Here is a 17,151-nt window from a genome sequence, read left to right as displayed (position 1 = left end):
TGTACCACCCCAAAGCCTAGAGGCTTAAGCAACAATGATCATTTATTTCATGTATGAATCTGAAGCTGAGTCAGAACTTGGTTGGGACACACATTTCCGGTCCAGCCGTGTCATGGGGAAGCCCAGTTAGGATGGAGAAGACATGTTCAGTCACTCACCTGGAGGGTGGGTTCTGGCCATGTCCTCCCAACATAGGTTTCTCCATGATCTGGCTTGTACTTCCTCCTGTCTAAGAGCCAGTGTCTCAAGTGATGGATGGTGGAAATAGCTATTTCCTTAAGCCTGGGCCTGGAAGCTGACGTAGCATTTCTGCCATATACTATCGGTCAAGTGACCACAAAGCTCTGGGAGCCCAGGTTCTAAGAAGGGAGCTCTCCACTGCTTGAGAAGTATCAAAAATTGAGGGTGAGGGTTTCAGAAGGAGAGCAGTCTTACCAGTGAGCCAGCCTCTGGAACTTGGCTTCACGGAGTTGCCCAAAATGGCAGTAAATGGCTGGTATCACATTGGCAATACGTTGATGTCTGCCTTGAGCAGTATAGTGAGTAAAAGCTGCAAACCCTAAGGTCTGCAGGACCTGGCAGATCATGTGAATGGGTGAAGAGGGTGAGGAGCAGAGCAAAGGGAGGGAGAGAGACATGGAGAACTCAAGAGTTCAGTGACTGTAGAGGAAAAAGACTCCAGCAAACTCCTGCCAACTGATCCCAAGTGGAAATGGGGGCCTGTAAGAGGAGATTCTCAAGAGGAGGCAGATATTTTGGTTTTATATGGAAACTCACAGTTTTCAAGTGTTTACTCAGATTTGTGCAAGTCATCATACAGAGCAAATAAAACACATCTTTAGACTGCATACAAACCATGGCAACCAGTTGTAGTTCTCATCTGAAAAATCCTTTTTTCTTTTTCACCCTGAAGTTCCTGTCTAGAGATTTGACTTTGTGCACTGGCTGATCCACCCTTGTTGAACCCAGTTTTATTTCTCATTTTCCTATTTTCTGAACCGCTATATTGGTTCTGTTTCAAAAATGTATATCCACTTTAAATCACCACGATTCCTTTGGGCTTTTCAGCAGCAGGCCAGGCTGAAATGAGCTTTATAAATGCATAAAAATATATAAAATAAAAATTGTCTATCCAGAAACTAATCTCCCAAACTGAGTCAGGATCCACACCAGCTGACTATCAAGAATAATGGCTTCATTTATTTCTGTGCTGTCTACCTCCTCAGGGAGAAGATGTTGTTATCGGTGGGTATTTTTATCCAAAGGACTTTTTGTTGCTGGCATTTATTTGCAAGGCAGATGCAACAAGTGTAGGATAAATATCATAGCTTTTTTGTGGCTATACAGCTTGAGGTTGAAGAAGACAGGAGAGGAGAAAAATGAGCCTCTGGGCTTTTGTTTAGTCTTGCTGGGCTGCAGTTGGCTCATCTGTAAAATGGGAATGACATAGACGCCCACTATCTGGGCTTTGTGTAAGCTGTGTGTTGCCTGACGCAGGTGTCAGCAGCAGTAGTGGTCACTCGGGTCTTGCCTGGAGGATGTGCTGTTAGGGCTCCCACGGTGACCCCAGTGATGGTCTCAGGATGAGGTGCTGCCCCGCACCCCTTCCTTCCTCCTTTGGTTTATTTTCCTTCCGTGGCCATTGATTCCTGGAGAGCATCCACTTCGTTTGTGTGTCACCCAGTTCTACTATACACTGTGACCAAGTGGGACTTCTCAGGAATTCAAGGATGGTTCAATAAAAATCACTAATATTAACAGAATTGGGGGGGATACATGATCATTCAAGGCAGAGAAAGCATTTGACAAAACTCAATATTTTTCTCAAAAAAATAAGAATACTTCACAAACTAAGAATAAAAGAGAATTCCTTCAACATGAGAAAGGGCATCTATGTGAAACAGCTAACATCATACTCAATGGGGAAAAATTGAATACTGTTTCCTTAAGATCAGGAATAAGATGAACATGTCTGCTCTCACCGCTTCTACTTAATATTGCATTATAATTTCTAGTAAGGCAAATTAAGAAAATGGCAGATAAAAGTAAAGCAGTGGCAAAGATTCTGCCTGCCAATGCAGAAGATGCAAGAGATGCAGATTCAATCCCTGGGTCGGGAAGATCCCCTGGAGTAGGAAATGGCACTCCACTCCAGTATTCGAGTAGCCTGGCAGGCTAAGTCTATGGGGCTGCAAAGAGTCCAGCATAACTTGAGCAGCAGTTAAGTATTTCATGTTCCCATCTGAGACACACACCACACTTCCCCTTGCATACAGCAATCCCCTGGAGGAGCAGTAAGTATGTGTGCAGGTCTTGAAATAGTTAAAGGTTTGTATCTTGTTGATGACTTGTTGTTCAGTGTTTTTTGACTCATATTAAAAAATGTTTGAACTGTTTTCATGAGATTGTTGCCTGGATCCATCAGAACAATTGAAAAATCACAGCTAGAGAAGGTACTATTGTCTTAATATATACACTATTTATGTATTGTTTTTTAATCTCATTTTTAAAATTAATTAATCAATCATTTATTTATTTGGCTGTGTTAGGTCTCAGTTGTGGCAAGTGGGATCTTCCTTGCATCAGGCGAGATCTTTTGTTGAGGCTCATGGACTCTCTAGTTGTGGCATTCAGGCTCAGTTGTTACAGCACTCAGGCTTAGTTGCTCCACGGTTCATGGGATCTTCGTTCCCTGACCAGGAATCAAACCCATGTTCCCTGCATTACAAGGTGGATTCTTAACCACTGGACCACCAGGAAAGTCCCTTAATATACTATTTAGACTAAAATGATTTTATAACTTTAAGTATGAATAAGCTTTTAAATCCACCTGAATTCTAATGTCCACAAACTGTGTTGTCCCCTCTAGATGCCAAAATTATTATTGAACATTTGATATGCTTTTAGAAAAATATGTCATCCTCTGGAAGCCTTCCTGTATCTCCTTTATAATGGAACTAAATTAAACACTGGGCACAAAACCCAAAGTTACAATGTAGTATCCTGCTGACTGGAGACTGTCAAAATTAGCAGTTCCTTGAGCAGGTCGTTCAAACCAAAGTCTCTACCTGTGTTACCTCATGTTTCTGAATGCTTATCAGTCATCCAAGTCTCTATATATCTGTTTCCTTGCCATCAGTTCTTCTTTTTTGATGAACTTTTCTTTTTCTCCATTTATAATCCCAAGCTTTTAAGTTCTTTGCAAATCAAGATTAAGTTAAATGAATTTGGCCAGATTGTGGCTGCAGGAAAATGGGAAACATGTCTTAGTTATCTTAGTTATCTTTATTTTCCCCCCAGTGCCTATCAGATATCTGACAGCATAAAGAGTGTTCAAGAAATACTTTCAACTGACTTAATGCATTGAATATACACTCCTATCACTGTCTGACATATAGTAGGTGCTTAGTAAATGTTATTGAATGAATTAATATATGATGACTGTGATGATGAAAAGATTGACCAATTGGTTCAAATATTACAACTGTTAGAAATTATTAGTAAAATAAAAGAGTACATTTAAGTCTACTCCATCTTCCAGCCTAACTTTAAACAAAGTGATTTATTTTCTACTCTTGCTCTTAAGTCAAAACAAACTCTCTTCTACCAATGGGGGTAGTTCCCGAGGAAATGTGGACAGCTACTACCAAGGCAGGTATCAAAATCTAGTTTTAGATTTTTAACACATCTGAATTTTGAATTTGCTGCCTTTTTAGGACTTGTGTATTTCAAATCAAATGCAAGTCTTGTAACTTTCATTTTCTCCAATAAGGCATGGCTATTTCCATCTTTGGGGCTTCGCTGGTGGCTCAGATGGTAAAGAATCTGTCCGCAATGCAGGAGACCTGGGTTCAGTCCCTGGGTCAGGAAGATTCCCTGGAGGAGGGCATGGCTGCCCACTCCAGTATTGTTGCCTGGAAAATTCCATGGACAGAAGAGCCTGGTGGGCTACAGCCCATGGGGTCGCAAAGAGTCGGACATGACTGAGTGACTAACACACATTTACACTTTAAAAATAAAGCCAACAAACTCTCTATTTCTCTGAGAAGCAGCTGGAAAGTTTAACGGTGTCTTTTCTGTCAAGGTGGCTCTCATACTTCGGTTACCGTACCGATTTTTGGTTTCAGGTAGCACATGGAACCAGTTTCTGAGGTTCTTGGATTCCTGCTGCTTCTTTATTCATGATGATTATCCTGTGCAGTCAAGAGATGCCACTGCAGGAAGCTACTTAAATCAATTTAAAGTTTCAAACTTGAAACCTAATACAGCCTGGCCCCGCCAGCAGCAAGGGCAGGGCCCCCATACCCCTTCTGATCTCCACAGGTGGACACCAGGGCTCCAGCCTTGAATGTCTGCACCTCCCTGACTGGCTCCCTGACCCCGCTCCTCCACCGTGATGAATGCAGTGGAAGTTTTCTGATTGGAAATAGCCATTGCCCGCCTCCAACTTGCTGGCCCTCAGAGCAACCAGTTATGTGAAGCAGTTTGGGGATTTTAGTTTTAGGGTCCGTTCATCCCATACCTCATGCTTTCCTGAGTGTGTGTGTGTGTGTTTAACGGAAGAGAAGAGCCTGGAGTGAGAGGCAGGGTTCCCACCTGAAGGACCAGCTAGCCTCTGCTCAGGTCATATCCCCTGCAAAGGCTGGCCTTGTTCCCAGCTGTCATTGTGTACACATGTAGCCATGTACCTGCATGTGCATACACACACATGCACACACACACACACACACAACTTTAGGTCCCTGGCCTTCATCCTTCTAGAAGTAGCCTTGCTCTTTCCCACCCAACCTCCCTGCCTCCCTTCTTTCCTCCAGCCTGTATTTTCTGGCATCCACTCCACAACTGGTCCTGCTTTCAGAGCAGGGATACACCCCAGTGTGGGGGAGGGCGTCCCTGAGGGTGTCACGTGGGAACTGGAGCTGCCTTTGACACTCATGGACCCTTCCCCACTAGGGCCTCTGAATGACCCGACAGTGAGTTCCCAGCTCGCCTATCCTCTAAGCAGATTTTCTAATCCTGCTTTTTATCCAGAACTACTCTATTTCAGAAGAATCATGAGCATGGACAAACTGAAAGCTCCACTTCATACCTCAGCGTAGTTTTGAAAAGTTCACCAGCAAGTAGGAGGATCACAATAATGATGAGCCCTTAAAAATGCATGAAGCCTCCCAGGTACAAGCCAAGAATGGTAACAGAATCCGCGAGCGGGACTTCTAGTATCCAGCTCACATTACTTATTTAGAGTTGTTCCTGGTTGCCGTTTGGGAGTGAAGATTCATTTACCAGGAGGGGTTTGTTTACGAGTTTTCATTACCACTGCAACATCAATATTAAACTGGAAAAGCGTTAGATCTGGTCGGGCTTGGGTGTGGGCAGTCTACACGCTCCCCTTTGTAAGGAGCTCTTTGATGCTGTAGTGTCCTTGCAAGTCTGCGTGGTTTTTAAGTGAAATTGCCAGAAGTTGAGGTAAGCATCCTTGGCTTCTTATTTTTGCATCAGTCTCCAGCTCCATCCAAGCACAGACATCAAACCTTGTTACAGCTTGATGAAAGTTCCTTTTTATGTGTCCCCAGAGGAGCCTGGAGCCCACAGGGATCTTGCTTCACTGTCATTCTGCACGAATTTTTTGTGAAAGCGTGCACATGTTCTCACACTTGCTGACGAATAAAGAATTGTCCAGCAGGGAGAAGAAAGCTATTGGAACGTGCCTTGGAGTTCCAGGCTCCCCCAAACGCATTAATTTGTCCCTTTTTTATCCCTAAACTTTTAGTTTAAAAGTGCTTGGCCAATTTTCACAGATGAGAGAGTTCAGAGCATAAGAAAGACTCTTAAGATTCAAGGTTTTCATTAGAAACGATCAGACGCATTTCCTTTGTATGCATGTATGCTAAGTCGCTTCAGTCAGTGTCTGACTCTTTGCAACCCACTGGACTGTAGCCCACCAGGCTCCTCTGTTGTTGGGATTCTCCAGGTAAGAAGACGGGAGTGGGTTGCCATGCTCTCCTCCAGGGGACCTTCCCAACCCAGCGATTGAACCTGCATCCCTTGTGTCTCCTGCATTGGCAGGTGGGTTCTTTACCACTATCGTCACCTGGGAAGCCCTTTCTTTGTACAGGTAAGAGTTAAAGCTCACAGGGGTCACAGAACTTCTAGAGCAGACGCAGTATTTCAAGGCAGGATTTCAGCCTGCTCTCACGCATACCTGCCCACGGCTCTGAGCTCCCACCTCCTCAGGGCAAGTCGGACACAGACCTTCTGACTGCTGATCCATCAGGCACATTCCTTATTTTTCTCCATGACAAACTGAGGCTATAATTCCTTGTGGAGTAGGAGGGACAGAGGAGTACAATTCCTTATTCTGATTGAATCCAATGCTTTAAAAGTAAAATTAGGGCTTCCCAGGTGGCACAGTGGTAAAGAATCCACCTGCCAATGCAGACACTGCAGGAGAGGCGGGTTTGGTCCTGCTTTGGGAAGATCCCCTGGAAGAGGAAATGGCAACCCAGTCCAGTATTCTTACCTGGAAAATTCCATAGACAGAGGAGCTGGTGAACTACAGTCCATGGGGTTCACAGAGTCAGACACAACTGAGCAACTGAGCACAAATTAAAGCTGAAGTGAAATAAGGACCACTTGGAATTCAGAGCTTGGACCATCTAAGCTAGGGCTTCTCAACAGCAGTGCCATTAACATCCGGGGTTGGGTGAAGCTTTGTGGCCAGGACCAGCCTGGCCATGACAGGATGCTGAGCATCCCTGGCCTTGGTCTAGAGGCCAGTAGCATCTGCCCTACCAACCATGACACCCCCAAAAAGCTTCAGGCATTGCTGTGTGTGCCCTGGAGGGCAAAATGACCCTCAGCTGAGAACCACTGTTCTCGACTGTAGACTTTCTTTTCCCAGGGTGTGTGTGGCAAGTGGCCAGCCTGCTTCACAGAGTGTAAGTCCATTACAGAGTTCCTGAGTTGATCCATTCTCGTTCTGTGCTGGGAACAATTTTGCCATTTTCTTCCAAAGCTAAAGTGTGTTCAAATGTCACATGTGAGTCTGAACAGATAGAGAAGGTTCCGGAGGTTTTGCTTTCCTGATAGGCGGCTGGGGGGTAGGGGGGTGTCCTGGTTTTCAGCTCAAAAGAGGTATGTTTAACACAGCCATTTTCGCACAGTGGCGCCAATCAGGGCTGAAGGCCCCAGGGGTTGAGGATGACACTCTCTGAGCTCACATTTGCTGATGGATGTTGGGATCACCAGGGGAGTCTGTGCTGGCTGGCAGCCCATGGCCAGGAGTTGTCCGGGCACCAGTGAGCGGAGTTAACCACTGAGAGAGAAATGGATGCCAACTTATTTAGTCTGAACTTTTGAGTATGTTAGTGGCACCGACATTCCCCAGAGGGCAGTGATGAGAGGATGAGAAGTGGCCCATTATGTCAAATAATAAGGCATAACTTGGAAATAATGGCTAAATCACCTCTCATCCTTCAGGGTGTGAGTCAGCACAGCGCCTGGGCTCCAGCGGCAGAGAGGGCAGGGGTGAAGGGTGTGGCTCAATGCCCAGGTAGTGCAGAGGCCCCCAGGCAGGTGGACTGTTGAGGGTCAAGGGCCGGCTCACAGCTGCAGTTATAACCCAGACCCCTTTGCCACTGTCCTGTGACTCAGTGACCTTGACCTTTCTCTGTATGTAGGTCTGTATCTCTCACAGTCATCTCTCTGGGTCCTATGTCTCCATGACGTCCATCTGCTTCCTTCTGGCTGTATTCCTCTGAGCCCCTCCTCCCTGCCTCTCTCCCTCTCTCTGTCTCTCTGCCCCCATCTCTCTGTCTCTCTCTCCCCGTCTTTCTGCTTCTCTCTGTCTCTCCCCCCACCCTGCCTTCCTCATTCCCACCTCACCCCCGCCCTGCCCCATCCGTCTCAGCACCAGGCTGAGATTGACCAGGCTGGCCAGGCAGCTTGGTCTTTCTTCCCACTCATCTCACCTCCTTCCCCACTCTGTCTCCCTCCACGACTCTGACACAGGGCCATCATCCACCTAAGGAGCAGGGCACAGGGGCGTGACCATCCAAGGAGCACAGCCGTACAATTAGAACCCGTGAAAGCCAGTGGGTGGAGACAGCCCTCAGGGTGAAGCCAGGACTCGGACCCCAGGGCCATCTTTGGATTCCCACTGGGTTTTGGGGAGTAGCTCACACAGTTCAGGTGATTGGGAAGGTGCTAGAAGAGATGGAATTGCAGGCAGACAGGTGAGCAGGCAGGGAGGGAAGGAGGAAGGAAGGTGGGCAGGAAGGGAGCTCTGGGGTCCCCGGGTCCTTCCCTCCAGCCTTCACGGGGCTCCTGCCGGACCCTGCCCTTTTCTCCTACACCCGCAACGTCGCCTTTCAGTATGCAGCCTCGGCTCTGATACCCTCGCATCTCTGTTCTCTTGTCACACATGCATATGCACACACACACACAGAGATACACACATGCACATACGGACACACATGCATGCACACAGACACACACACACACACACACACACACACTCTCTCCCCTGGAAGCTGGTCAGCCTGGCTCCTGCTCTGCACTCAGCTACCTCCTGACCCCCTCCCACCTGCACTCACTGTGCTCTATTCCCCACCCCCATGCCTTTTATTTTCTAGATGAAACTTTCAACACATGCGTTCTAAGTCACTTTAGTCTTGTCCCACTCTCTGCAACCCTATGGTCTGTAGCCCACTTTTAGGCTCCTGTGTCCATGGGATTCTCCACCTGGGAACCAATGGAAACCAAGCAAGAAAGAGGGAGTGAGAAAATTGAGAAGCAGCCGAAGGAGAGCCTAAAGGGGAAGTTATAACCAAAGAAGTGCATGTGAATCCCACGGTCCTGGTTTCCTGGAATCTCCCCCCACCCAGGCTGGGCAGCAGGGGTCTTTGGGTGCCCACTGGGCAGACTCTGCTTCCCCAGGGAGCAGGGGACCAGGGACAAGTGACTCTAGCTTGGCCTCAGCAGAGAAAGAGGATGGATGGCAGGACAGCCCACCGAAGGCACACCTTGGGGTCAGTGGAAACCACAAGCATATTGGCTGCTGTTGCTGACCAGTAAAGAGAAAGCCCACCCAGAGATTGAACCCTCCTGTCTTTGGTGGAAGGGGCAGAGCCTGTCCCACATTGCAAAAATGTTCAGGGAGGCATCCTGTGAGGCCCCCAGCCCATCCCAGCTGGGAAGACCCTCTGTGTTTGGGACCTGTGACCTCTGTAACAAGTCACTGCAGGCTGGGTGGCTCAGAAGGACAGACATGTACTCTCACAGTTCTGGAGGCCAGAAGGCCAAGACCAAGGTGTCAGTGGGGTTGTACTCCCTCAGGAATTTCAGGGAATAATCTGTTCCTTGTCTCTCCTGGCTTTTGGAGCTCCAAGTGTTCCTCGGCTCGTGGTCTCATCAGTCCAACCTCTGCCTTCTCCCCTTTTTGTGCCTCAGATTCTCCTCTACTTTCTTTTTTTTATAAGGACACATGTTTTTGGATTAGGGCTACCCAGGAGGCGCTAGTGGTAAAGAACCCACCTGCCAATGCAGGAGACCTAAGAGACGCAGGCTTGATCCCTGAGTCAGGAAGATCCCCTGGAGGAAGGCATGGCAACCCACTCCAGTATTCTTGCCTGGGAAATCCCATGGACAGAGGAGCCTGTGGACTACAGTCCAGGGAGCCATTGCTGAAGCAACTGAGCACGTATGCACAGATATGTTGTGGATTTAGGACCCACCTTAAATTCAGGTGATCTCATCTCAAGATCATTTACTGAATTGCAACAAGATCCTTTCTTCAAATCGGGTCACATTCCTGGACGCTGAGAGTTGGCATATGGACCTGTCTTTGGGGGGACACTAATCAACCCATAAAAGACAGAAACTAAGGTAAAAGAAGAGTTCCTGATTCATTCACCTGGCTGATTTCCAGCCCTGTAACCTCAGACTCTCTGGGAAGAGAGACATCTGACAATAAAACTTTCACCTGTATTATCTCATTAAATCCTCCTTCCAGCACTCTATGGTGGATTCAGCTCTTATTCCTGTTTTATGAATAAGAAAACTGAGCCCAGACTTAAGTCTATCAGATTAAATGCAGACAGTGTCATCCAGGGGCTTTCCAGGTGGCTCTAACAGTAAAGAATCTGCCTGCAATGCAGGAGACCGGGATTCGATCCCTGGGTGGTTGGTAGCTCTAGTGGTACCAATGCAGGATACATAAGAGATGCAGGCTCAGTCTCTGGGTGGGGAAGATCCCCGGGAGAAGGAAATGTCAACCCACTCCAGTATTCTTGCCTGGAGAATCCCACAGACAGAGGAGCCTGGCGGGCTACAGTCCCTCACAAAGAATTGGACACGACTGAGCAACTGAGCACAATGTTATCCAGACTGTCACCCTTAATCACCACCATTAGAAACGTCATTTAGTTCCTCCCACATGAAACAGGTGGATGGAGAGCCGGGGATTAAGGAAAGCAGCTGTGTGTGTGTCTAGATTGTCAGGATTGTTTCACATTCCGCTTCTCTCCAAGTGCTTGGTTGTCCATGCATCTATAGACATCTGCAGAACCTAAGAGATGGATGGACGATTAGAGAATCCAGTTTCCTAATGAGTGCTGGGACTAGACCCTGGAGAAGAGAATGGCAACCCACTCCAGTATTCTTGCCTGGGAAATCCCATGGTCAGAGGAGCTTGGCAAGTTACAGTCCAGGGGGTCACAAAAGAGTCGGACATGGCCTAATGAGTAAACAACAAACAACTGGGGCTGGCACAAGGGGTGAGACTTAAATGGCCATAAAGCATCTTTAATAAACAGCACTCCCCACGATCACTCTGGTGCTTTCTTCAGCATCAGTGCATGAATTATTGAGAGAGCTCATTTGCAGAATTCACACAGTTGAAAGAGCTACTTTACGTGCTAATCAGAAAACACACACTGTTGAAAGGAGCTAATGAGAGCATCATACAACTTAATCAAGCTTTTGCCTGAAAAACTGGATCTTTCAGAGATATGGACTATTCAGAGATGCTTGGCAGGCCTGCAAGAAGCCAACACAGTAGCCCTTGTACATAAAGACGTGGTGCTGAGCTGTTTTCATTATGAAGGATTTCCACTTCTCACCATTCTTTTCCAGCTACCTTGTTCACTCCATCTAAAGCAGGAACCTCTGCAGGCAGGGGGCAGGTATCAAGGGCTTTGTCTTTTGATTTCAGACACATTTGTTCCACATAATCAAGCTCCTGAGCATCCCACAGTCCGGCTGGGACTAAGATGCTAATACTTTTTAGGAATTTAATAAGCCCTGTTCATTCAGTGGGGAGTTGCTGAGATGGAGACCCATTCCTGAATCTGTGACAACGCACTGCAAATATGCCAAGCACTCAAGATTCAGTTGGGTCACAGAAACAGCATAAGGCACTCTTGACCTACATTTTAAAAGAAACGTGGTGGTAAATGCCTTCCACAGTTTCTCAGCTTTTGAACAAAATGTTTTTAAAATAATATTAGTTATGTAAATAAATAAAAGAGCCAGTTAAATCCAGTGTTTATTGGACTCTTGGAATAAAGATGTCCACTTTATTAAGTGTCCAGATGATCACTTTCAGGAAATTGGGTATATTAAAATTTCAAAATTGGTTCATTAGGATATGTTGATTCACATGCAAAAAAAAAATATTCTTCATGCTACAAAGGAATTGTTCCAGTTTATGTTTTTAACCACAGCTCTGTTAATGCTTTCGTGATATTTGTTTACAAATAATTAGCCCACAATAGAAAAGGTTGACTAATACACCCACAACCATAAAAGAAGACAGAGAATTTTCAATACCACCATCAAAAAAGGCACTAGGGATATACAGTTTTATTTTTTTCTTAATTAAGTAGTTTTATTTTTCAGGACTAAAGCTGATACACAGCTAGATATACCTTCAACATTAGGGTCTATAACAGTAAAATTCATGCCACTATTTTTTCTAAGTCAAAGTCTAGATATATCAAGTCACCAAAACCCATTTCACAAGAATTCCAAATTACATCATTTCTTTCTCTAAGAGTGTCATGGACAATTTATTGTCAAGAATTTATTATTGGGCTTCCCTTTGATCCAGTTCACTGTATGAAGCTAGCACTGAATTAAAAGTACCTTGACTTCAGTGAGCCAAAACCAAGGTGTCGCTGGGGCTGTTTTAGTGGAATACAGGCTAAAAATATTAATAAGATCATATATAATTACTCACTGTCACTTCATGAGATCCTGAAAAAACCAATAGGGAAATGCTAAGTGGATTCTTGCTTCAAAAATACCAAATAACATGACAGTGTAATGGAAGGACTCAGAAATCAACTAGGTAAATTTCCCAGAAGTAAGGTCATCATTTCTCCTATCCTGGGGGAAAAAAATCTTAAGAAAAGCCAAAGCATTTTGAAAATCCTTATGCTCATTTATACTGTGCAAAATGAATTTTCCAGTAATTTTTCAGCCTGTCTTGCTTTTGTTTCTAGTTCTCCTAACCATTGAGCAGTCTCTCCCTTCTGTTTAAATGGCTATTCTCTTTCAGTGAATAAACCTCAATTTCAAAGATTCTGGGATTTACATGTGTGGGTGTGTGGGGGGGTGCTGTGAATGTGTGCTCAGTCTTGTTTGACTCTTTGCAACTCCACGGACTTTAGCCCGCCAGGCTCCTCTGGGGTTTGAGTCACTGTCTAATTGCACACAGCTTCACTTCTTTGTCAGCACCACCACAAGCTCATGGCAGCCCTGCCGGACACAGGAGGCTCCAAAATCCTGCCAAGGGGTTGGCTGAGGAAGGCATGGAAAGCTGGGAATATTTTGAAGCAAAAGAAACAAGAATTGCCGATTATTTTAGATTCAGAAAGTTAAGGAATGACTTATGCCTTAGATATGTTACTAAGATCTCCCTTGCGGTGTCCCCAGCCACATCAAACTCAGCAAGTCTGAAACAAAACCCATGATCTTTTCCCACCAAAATGTGATTTTTATCCTAGACAGTTTTTTTGCAATGAATGAATGGTCCTGCTGTCTGCCCAGGTTTCCTGATCTTGACACCTGGAAGGGAGTCATCCCTGACTCTTCCTCCTTTTTCACCTGTCCCGCCTGTGGTCATTTCCAGAACTCTCTCCTTGAGCCTCCTCCGCATGTCACGATTTCATTCACTCTCATTTCCCTTTGGTGCTCAGCCCACCATCGTGGCTCCCTCGCCTGCACATTCTCCCACCTGGTCTCTTGGCTCCAGGACTGCACGCCCCAGGCCATTTCCTAACCAGAGTTGCTCACCAGATATGCCATGAAGGAGTTATAGGTGAGCCTCTCGCCCCTAGTGTGGCCAGGGAAAGCCCACTGCACTCATCCCAGTGTGTTGCACAAATATCCCTTGTCTGTTGGCTTCTCAAAGTGAGAACAATTGGAAGCACTAGGCTACACAATGAACACTGTTCCTAAACTGCCAGCAGATCAGATCCAGGCTTCAGTCCAGCTCAAACCTAGAGGATGTAGTTTGCAAAGCATGTCTAGTGACTGGGCTGAAACTGTGCTCATGCATTTAGGAAACCTACAAGATGTATTAAAGACTTGAACCAGGGTCATGAAGATGGGGCCAAAAATGAGTCAACGGATAGAAGTAGAATTAATTTCAAGAAGAATTAACTTGGAGAAGGGGGTGTCAATATCTGAGGTTTCAAGCATCAATTTCTGGTAAGATGAGGATGACATTTAAAATGATTGGGCACAACAGAGAAAGTGGCCTTTGGAAATGAGTCTGGGTTTAGGGGCTGGCCTTCATAAACTGGATTTATAGACTGTGGCATTTAAAATTCATAACGGACAGTCATGTGGAAATGTCTAACAAAGCATCTAAAATTCAAGTCTAGGGCTCAAGAGAGAGAGCAAAATGGAAAAGATGGATGTGAGAGCTACTCATAATGAGATTAGATGAGGGCTGAGCCCCAAAGAGAGGACTGAGCTCAGGCCACTGGAGAAACTCTGTACTTGAGGATGGATGGGAGACAGGGTCCAGGAAAAGAGTGTCAGTCAGAGGTGCAAGAAGAACTTTGGGAGAGCACACTGACATGGAAGCTGAGAGTTCTGAGAACAGAAAAATCAACTGGATGAGATGTTGTAGGTTCTATAGAAGGAAGAAGTGATAAGAGGTGCTAAGAAGAAACCATGGAATGTGACAATTAGAGGCACAGTTCAACTTTCAAAGAACAGTTGCTGCAGTTGATGATGATGGTAGCTATGCCAGTTCAGATTTTCCAAGAAGCAGATGCCAAGGCAGATTAGATATGCAAGGGATTTCAGGAGGCATTCTTGCAAAGAATAAAGAGATAAAGAAGAAGCAATGTTACCAAGCTCAGGTTCAGCTTCCCACTTCTCAAGAATCCAACGCTAAGGGACAGGTGTTGGCTAAAGAAAAGATAGCTTTATTGAGGAAGCTTGCAAACCTGTGGAGAAGGTAGATTCATGTCCCAAAGAATCAAATCCCCAAACCCCAGGTTTTGCTCAGAGATTATACAGAAAAAAGAGGAAGGATCTACACGCTGAGGAGAGGGTTTGGGATGCATAATCAGCTTATGGACATTCTTCTGTGGTCGGTGGTGAGGTCACAGAAAGTCAACATCATCAACCTTCTAACTGGTCAGGGATTTATGTGCTTGTGGTCAGTGTACAATTAACCTCTTCTACCTGATGGGGGTTTCAATATCTGCAAAACAGCTCAAAGGATACAGCTGAAAATATTATCTATAGCCCTTGAGGAAGAAGTAAAAGTCCTTTACTTTGATTGATGGTTAAACTGTTATTATTTTGTCTTGCTTGACTGTTGTTCTTTGTTTCTGCATTTTATTTCTCTGACTAAATTTATCCTTTGGAATTTGGGCAAGGCCGTGGAAGGCTTTTCTACAAATAAGGGGCAGGCAGAGGACATGGCCAGCATCTGTTGCAGGAAGGCCTCATAGGATCCTGCTCAGTTACAGCAGAAGCAGGCAAAGAGAGTCCACAGACTAAGATGCAGCTGTGATACCTGTGAGAGGAGAAGGGGAATGAGGAAGTGGGCAGGGAGAGTCTCAGCTGCAGCCAGGCAATGGGGAAGCCCTGAGCAAACCTCTCACTGGGAAACCCCAAATCGACAGGATTAGTCATCAAGGGAACCTGTGGTGTCAGGCAGTGCTGGGAGCAGCCCAGAAGATGACCTCAGTGTCTAGGGAGGGAGGAGAAGTTGGATTCTGCAGTTGGATTCTTCCTGTAGCAGGTTCTATTGAAGAGGGCTGTTTCTCTGGCACCATAGAAGCCAAAGTGAGTGGTCCTGAGAAGGAAGTAGAATCCCTGATACTCAGGCTAAGCTGTTCTCCTCTCTCTACATGGCACTGACTGAAACAGAAAGACAAGGATTTTAGCAGGCAGGCAAAGCCTGGTAAGCAGGCCATGTGCTCTGGGATTTCCACCAAAAGCAATCATAGAAACCAGTAGCTAAATGACGGCCAAGGTCACATAATTCCATGGAGGTGCTGAGACGCCATCATTCTTTGCTCAGCAGCCCTGCCTCCCTCCTCAAGCCCCACACTCTCCTGAGCACTGCCCACTGTATCCAGGGTACTGTTTATACCCAGCATGCACTGCTCCTTTAGCCTAAGTTTTTCTTTCAAAGTATCTTGAGATCTCTGTTTCTCTGGTGTAAGAATGACTTTTACAGCTTAAGTTAACAAGCTGTACAAAAGTCAGCTCTCCTTGTGTCTAATGGGGTGTGGGGTGGTGGTGAGGATGATGCCTTTGTAGGAATTCTGACCAAGGGTCTTGGGAAAGGCACCCGAAGGGCGTGGTGACAGTCACCTCTAAACCCTGAGTGGCCCATCACATATGCACAGGGTCACCAGGCATCTATAGACCAAGTTGAAGAGCCCACCTAATCCTCTGCATTTCCTTCCAGGTGACCTCATCCACTTGCCTCCATACCTTCGAATGGACTTCTTGTTGAACCGAAGTGGTCCAGGCACAAGCAGGGACCCGAGCTTAGGGCAGGCGTGCTTGGAGCCCCAGAAAAGTCGGACCCTGAAACGCCCCCCAGTCCTTGAGCCCATCCCCATGGAGGCGGCCTCCTCCACAGCCTCCACGAGGGAGGGACAGCAGTGGCAGCAGGGGGCTGTGGCCACATTACCTCAGCGCGAGGGGGCAGAGCTGGGACAGGCAGCCAAGATGAGCAGCTCCCAGGAATCGCTGCTGGACTCACGGGGCCATTTGAAAGGCAACAATCCCTACGCCAAATCCTACACCCTGGTATAACCAATGGCATGACTGGACAGCGGTTGTAAATATGGTTTAACAAAGTCAATCAAAGCTACCTTTTTTTTACAGAATTCCAATATTTATAATGAAAGAAAATTGCCAAAATATATTAAAAAAAAAAAGAGAGAGAGAGAAAATGCTGGAAAAAAACCACAGACAGTGCAAAGACTCTCCTGCTTTTTTTCCGTCTGAGTGTGAGATCCATCTGTCTGGGCATCTGATTTTTTGGGAAAGAAGTCCAGTTTTATGATCTTCACGGGCTATTGCATTTTTACTGATTTTCTACAAAGTGCATGGGGACTCATTCAACCTTCTGACCGGAAGTTCTATCACACAAGATTCAAAAAAAAAAAAAAAAAAACAGGAAAAAAAATTAACCCTCTTTGTGAATTTAAAAGGAACCTTGATTTGGGGGCCGGGGAAATGTTAGTCATGTTTGCACATCTTTCTTTCCATTAGAAACTGGGTCCCTAATTCGACCTCCTTCTGTTGTTACTTAGAATGAGTACCGTCAGTAAAGGGGTGGGGGGAATCAATTTGTTTTGGTTTTCTTTTTGGTTTATTTTTTAATTTAATGAGACACTCTTTGCATTTTGTCTAAGTGAAATAAAAAAAGAAAGGTGGTCTGCCTTTATTTCGATGTCTGCTTCTCTTGTCTCCTACTGATCGCTGGATCCTCCTTTCTAGGGAGGCTTGAGTTTACAAAGACTAGGGCTGGACCCAGAACCCAATTTAATAAACTAGAGAGAATGCCAAGACTCTGATCTCTGCAGAACAGTGGGGAAGAACACAGACGATGCAGTGAGTCTGCGTATTCATGAGGGGCTGGCCAGGTATTCTGAGCACCCTCAC

At 45.8% G+C, this 17,151-nt stretch overlaps 1 protein-coding gene across 1 annotated transcript in view; it reads left to right on the top strand.

Moving 5' to 3' along the window:
- Window positions 1-16,933, top strand: part of DSCAM (DS cell adhesion molecule) — a 568,075-nt gene extending 551,142 nt beyond the window's left edge. The window contains exon 33 of the mRNA XM_081574158.1: window positions 15,944-16,933. Within this exon, the coding sequence (XP_081430284.1) occupies window positions 15,944-16,296 (353 nt within the window). The 3' untranslated portion in view covers window positions 16,297-16,933. The remainder of the gene's footprint in view (window positions 1-15,943) is intronic.
- Window positions 16,934-17,151: the final 218 nt, after the last annotated feature.

The sequence above is a fragment of the Giraffa tippelskirchi genome, chromosome 2 (genome assembly GCF_054371585.1).
Source record: "Giraffa tippelskirchi isolate mGirTip1 chromosome 2, T2T-mGirTip1v1.2.pri, whole genome shotgun sequence".
Classification (NCBI taxonomy): Eukaryota; Metazoa; Chordata; class Mammalia; order Artiodactyla; family Giraffidae; genus Giraffa; species Giraffa tippelskirchi.
This window is presented reverse-complemented; position numbering and strand designations above follow the sequence as displayed.